We start from the raw sequence: 6,376 nt of genomic DNA on the forward strand, positions 1-6,376 counted from the left end.
TCTTTATATATGCGTTTACTCTATTCTTGAGTCGAGAGTTGGGTTAGGGAGGGGCGATCGAGCGACGGTTTTTGACCGCCCGAGCGCACCCTTTCATAAAAAAAAAATTGTTTGATTTTCTTCCTTACTTGTTTTATTAATGATGTTTAATTACTAATTGCCCTAAGAATGAGATTAGCAACCCGAGGCCCCACAACAGGAGGTATCAAAGCGAAGTTAGTTCTTGGATTGAACTAGAATGAGCGGGGTAGATCGAGTTTATTTGATTGTTTATTTATTCTTGAAGCATGTTTATTATCTGAAATGATTTAAAGCTTTGAGAATTGCATGATACCTACTTATTTGAATTGATTGGAAGCATGTCTTGACTGAGAATGAATCTGAACTCGATCACTTGATAAGGCATTATTGTGCTAATCAGAGGAGGAATGAAACAGATTTGTTATATCTGAGATTGAATCGTGTACTAATCTGTTTGATAATCAGATATGCCTCGAAGACCAGAGACTAGACAGACTGGCACAGTTTCGTTGCCAAAACAGGCAGTGATAGCACCGACAGTGCCACAAGCAACAGAAGCACCGAGAGTAGAACCAAAAGTGCCACAAGCAACATAAATTCCTAGAACTGAACAACGTAGCACTTCTAGAGATATGGGGGATATGACTGCTACTCCGATGGAAACTCTGTTGAAAAGTTTTCAGTCGTTTAAACCACCAACACTGAAAGGAACTGAGAACTCTGTGGAATCTGAGAGCTGGCTCGAGGACATTGAAGAGTTATTTGAATCCCTTGATTATGCAGACGATCGTCGAGTCAAACTTATTATACACCAACTACATGAAGTTGCAAAAGGTTGGTGGATAGCAACACGAAGAGCACTAGAGCATCGAGGTACGGTCATTAAATGGTCTGTTTTTAAAACTGCTTTCTATCAACGATTCTTCCCGGTGTCTTATAGAAAGGAAAAAGGAGCAGAATTTGCTAGCTTGCAGCAAGGGCAATTGAACATTGAACAGTATGTTTCCAAATTTACGAGTCTGCTGAAATTTGCTCCCAATATAGCAGACAGTGATGAAGCTCAAGCAAACCAGTTCATTAATGGGTTGAATCCAGATGTTTTTACTCTTGTGAATGCGGGACGACCAAACAACTTTTCCGATGCTCTTAATCGTGCAAAGGGGGCTGAAGCTGGGTTACTGAGACAACGAGGAGCACTGTTTGTGCCATCACCAGTGAGACAACCCCAAGAACAGCCACAGATTCCACCACCGTCTCGATTTGAAGGAGGAGGTAGCAGCAGTGGTAAAAAGAATTTATTTAAAGGGAAATGAAAACAGTTTAAGCGATCTGGAGGTAGTTCTTCAAGCTCGAGTGGATCCAAATAGTTTAGAGCTGGACAGAGGTCTAGTGGTTCTGAGGTGTACTGTACCAAGTGTGGAGGTCATCATGCCAGCGACCAATTCCGAGGAGTGTTTGGCAGTTGTCATATATGTAACCAGACGGGACATTTTGCGAGAGTTTGCCCACAGCGTGGTGTTGGAGGTTCACAAGGTGCGGGATCATCGAGACCGATGGCTCAATATGAGAGACAAGCATCTTCTGTTCATTCATTTCAACCACGAACTTAGCAACAGGGGATACAAGGAGGAAGTCAGACTGTGAGTCAACCTCCGAGACAACAAGCTCGAGTATTTTCTTTGACTGAGGAGCAGGCACAGACATCACCTGATGATGTGATAGCATGTACTTGTTTTATTTGCGGTTATCCTGCTTATGTGCAAGTTGATACAGGAGCTTCTCATACCTTTATTTTTGAACAATTTACGTTATTGCATTCATTACCTGTTGAATCATTATCTGCTATTGTGTCTATTTCATCACCTTTGGGAAAAGGTATTGTGTCGATGAAATCCGTTGGAAATTGTACATTGTAGTATGACGGTAATGAGATTGAAATAGACTGTATTGTTCTTGGTTTGTACGACTTTGATTGTATTATTGACATCGACATGTTAACCAAGTACAGAGTTACAGTTGATTGTGTTCAGAAGGTTGTACAGTTCAGACCTGAGATGGCTGATGATTGGAGATTTTATGGTAAAGGTTCAAAATATCGTATTCCTTTGATATCTGTTCTATCCATGACACGTTTATTGCAGAAAGGAGCAGAGGGATTTCTTGTATATGCAGTGGATGTGACGAAAATTAGCCCGAAATTGGCTGATTTGCCAGTGGTTAGTGAATTCGCTTATTTCTTTCCTGATGAGATTCCAGGATTGCCACCATTCCAAGAGATAGACTTCAGCATTGAACTGATGCCAGGTACGCAACCTATTTCGAAAGCTCCCTATCGAATGACACTAGTTGAACTGAAAGAGTTGAAAGAACAGTTGGAAGATTTGTTAGCCAAAGGGTACATTAGACCGAGTGTTTCTCCTTGGGGTGCACCAGTACTTTTTGTACGAAAGAAGGACGGAACAATGAGATTGTGCATTGACTACCGACAGCTGAACAAAGCAACGGTAAAGAATCGTTATCCTTTACCTCAAATTGATGATTTGTTTGATCAGTTACATGGTTCGTCGGTATATTCGAAAATTGATTTAAGATCCGGCTACCATCAATTGAGAGTAAGAGATGAAGATGTATCGAAAACTGCTTTTCGAACGAGGTATGGTATAGCACGTAAAATCTAATCTACTAAATCACATTCATTTAATTTAATAAATATTAGGATTTATTATTTTTAAGTTTAATTGATTCAGATTCTTTATTTGAATTATGTGATATTAGTTATTTATTTAAATGATTTTGTTGTACTAACTATTTAATTATTACTATTAACTGTTTAAGTCTACTCATTTGAATTGTTTTATTATATCGCTTATTTGTTTTAAATATTTTAAAGATTTTAAGATTTTCTTATTTAAATAATTTTAATTGCTCGACTTATTTATTTAGAATAATTTAAGTTTAGCTATTAGTAATTTAAATTATTTTAAATGTCTAGTTTATTTATTTAAATATATTTTTAAATGTCTAAGTCATTTTAAATATTTTTATTCCGCTCGTATATTTATTTAAAATGACTTTTAAACATACATTTAGTTTGTTTAAATTATTTTAATCGTTTTGCTTGCTACTTAAATAGTTTACTCGCTGTCGTGATATTAGAATATTTAAAGTATTGAATTTAATTTCTAAGTTATTGTTTAAATTTTTTTAAAGTTTAAATTGCTCAAATATTATTAAGTTAATTATTCTTGAGATTTTTGAGTTCAGTGGCTTACGGTATCGGTTTTCGACAGTAAATTTCTAGATGTTATCTCAAGAGTTAATATATATGAGAATTGAGAAAAAATAGATGAAATGTTATTTTATAATTTTTAGGGTGTCAAAGAATTGCTTTTATCGCATTCATAAGTTTATTTTTTTTAAAGTTTTTCGAAAATTAGCATTTTCAAACCCGATAAATAAAATTAGAGCATTTAATTCTTGAAATTTCAATTTTGTGTATTTGCGAAATCAAGCCCGAACACTTTTACTCGCGCCATATAAAATACTACATGTTATATAATATTTTTTCTATACATTTATAGTATGTTGACCCGGCCCAAAAGTTTTTATTTTTCTTTTCAGCCCAAAAACACCCGGCCCATTTTTTGCTCACCCCTTCTCCAATCCATCGTAGATCGCAGAATTCTCACCATTTTCATTTCCCTCACTCGGTATGGCCTCATCTGATTTCCCCTCCATTTTCTCCAGCCGTCGGCCGCCGCAGCAGCTCCATCTTTTCCCGGAAAGGCTCACTGTCAGGCGAGCTGCTCGAGCTCTGCCTCCCCTGTTCCATCTCGTCGAAGCTTCCCCTCTCCTTCTTTTTTTATTTTTTGATTAAGGCATGATTATGGGCTTCTTTGGCAACCAAGTTGATTATTATGTTGTGTGCTTGTGTCCTTGCTTATATTTGCGAAGTTTTTCTGAGTTTATGAGGGCGTCCGATTATTTTCTGCATTTTTTTGAAAAACTGCTCGCGTTCTCTATTTTCCTGGAATTAGCCTTTGAATTCCTTGTTTCCCTTTGGTGTGTTGCAAATTCTTGTGATCCAAATGTGTCGTTTTTTTCATGTGTTGGTTAGTATGAGTTAGACGCTTGCTGTTAATGTATGCATTTATGCCACAGTTCAAATTTCTTGTGTTTGGGCATGTGTGGATTGAACCTGGTAATGCTCGGTTGGTGGATTAGGGGCTACCATGGGTGAGAACGTAGCTCACATGGTAGAGCTTAGGGTGTGTTGGAAATGGCTTGCAAATGGTGATGTAGGGCTGTCGACTTAGGTGTTGAAAAAGGAGATTGGTTTCAGGGCAGGGGCTAAACTCGAGCTGGGATATTGGTTCAGGGACAGGGGATTGTTGCTCGAGCTGGGGTATTGGCTTGTGAGGGAGTCGGTCTTAGGGGTTTTAGTGGGACTAGGAAGTGGTCTAGGTCTTAAGTTATAGATTGGGAATATGGGGGTCGCATGGTTAAGTTTTGAAGAACAGAGATGAGCTATTGAGCAAAAATTGTCAAGTGTCGGGGGCTGTCCAGAAATGTTCATAAAAAATAGGGTTGCACTCATGTTTTATTAAGGGCACGGGTTTGGGAATAGCCTAGTATGTTAGGGAAACGTCGTTTCAAGCAGGAACCAATTCGGTTAAGGTTTGGTTGTGTTCTAGGCTATTGAATGTTAAGGTCCGGATTTTAGATGTTAAGTGTTGTTGTCCGGAAACTTACTTGAAAGAAATCATTGGATAAGATTTGTATCTTGAGGATGACTTCCTAGTTAAGTATAGAGTGCATGGAAATCGTGTTTTCAAGAGAAATTCGTTTTGATTAAGAATCGAGTAAAATATAAGCCTTGCAAGTGGATTGCTCGGGATACGTCCTAAGTACTAAAAAGTAAAGTCTAGATTCTAAGCTATGGTTTGCCACCTAATTCACCATCCTTGTCAACCATATGGCATCATTCATTTCATAAATCGAGTAATAGAGTGAATATTTTCAAAGAAAGTCATTTCCATAAAAGCATGTTATATCTTTGAGTCGAGTCAAGTAAGAATGAAAGAAAATATTTTTGAACGAAGTGAGATGATTGTGACTACAGTAAAGCATGTGTTCGTGTGGGGCTGAGAGATGTTCTGGCCTTCCTTATCAAATAATTATGGGTTTCCTTACCTTAGCATGTGTTCGTGTGGGGCTGAGAGATATCTTGGCCTCCCTTACCAAATACAGTGCAAGATTGGGTTGGATGATATCCTGACCTCCTTGCGGCATAGTGCACTACAACCAAGATTATGATCGAAATCACAGAGTCACAATTCAAGGATCTAAGTTCACAGTTACAGTTACAATTTCAGTTTTAGTTACAGATCATTTCTAATTTGACTCGACTTAGTTTATATTCAGTTTCTGTCATGCATGAGATTATGTAAAGTTTAAGAAAGTTCCCAAGTTTAAATGTGTGAGTCATTGTATGAATTACATCTCATTCTCATTTATCTTTCAACTTTTTGGAGTAAATTTCAAGGTATATTAAGTACATGTTTTTTAAGTATTAAGCATGTACTTTTAAACCCTCGTTATTTCACCCCATATTCTTGCTGGGCCCCTAGGCTCACTAAATCTACTTGATGTAGGTTTAGGTTATCATTGAGATTGAGGGGCAGGACTATCGAGCGGAATGCGATGCGGGCACGACACATCCCTCTGACCATTCCAGTCTTCCGCAAAAGTTTATTTAGCACTTTAAAGTCTTTTATCTTGTTAATTTAGTAAATGTAAATGTAAAGATAATATTCTTTGGAATTGTTTGTGGGCACGTATGTATCAAATCATTAAACTTTTGGATGTTTGGTGTATCAATCTTTTTCTCAAGTTATCGTTTATTTTCTTTTCTCGGTCTAGATTATTTAGTGTTGTTGGTTTGGTTTGTATTTTTTTTGCTATCTGAGACAGGCGGATTTTAATCAAAATAGTTAGATCATGCCGAAATTTTTTTGAAAACCCGTATTTTTATTTAGTTTAATTTAAAGCAGAACTAGGGTCATTTCAGTTGGTATCAGAGCATGGTTTTGGTTGGGTTTTGCTTACTGCCGGTTGCAAGAAACTCGAGAAATCTCGCCTCAAAGTTGGTAAGTTTAATGGATTTTATATATTAGTCATACTTGAATTGATACTTTAAATGTTTTTATGTCATTCTTTTATTTTCAAAATATTTTCAAATCTAGGTGTTTAATTTATTTAAGTGTGTAGTTTAGTGTTTATTTTCGTTTAAAATTTTATTTTAGTAGTTTAAAGTGTATCATTTGACTGTTTATTTTATAGCATGTGGTTTTAA

At 36.8% G+C, this 6,376-nt stretch overlaps 1 protein-coding gene and 1 long non-coding RNA gene across 2 annotated transcripts; both read left to right on the forward strand.

Annotated features, from left to right (window-relative positions):
- Nucleotides 1–653: 653 nt before the first annotated feature.
- On the forward strand, nt 654–1,334 carry LOC140861337 (uncharacterized). Its single transcript, XM_073264342.1, has one exon. It carries the CDS (start codon nt 654–656, stop codon nt 1,332–1,334), a length of 681 nt encoding a protein of 226 aa, XP_073120443.1.
- Nucleotides 1,335–3,733: 2,399 nt separating this feature from the next.
- On the forward strand, nt 3,734–5,913 carry LOC140875773 (uncharacterized). The gene is made up of 2 exons (XR_012148587.1): nt 3,734–3,899; nt 5,676–5,913. It is a non-coding gene; the product is annotated as an uncharacterized lncRNA (long non-coding RNA).
- Nucleotides 5,914–6,376: the final 463 nt, after the last annotated feature.

Source organism: Henckelia pumila, chromosome 1 (genome assembly GCF_033568475.1).
Source record: "Henckelia pumila isolate YLH828 chromosome 1, ASM3356847v2, whole genome shotgun sequence".
NCBI classification, from domain to species: Eukaryota; Viridiplantae; Streptophyta; class Magnoliopsida; order Lamiales; family Gesneriaceae; genus Henckelia; species Henckelia pumila.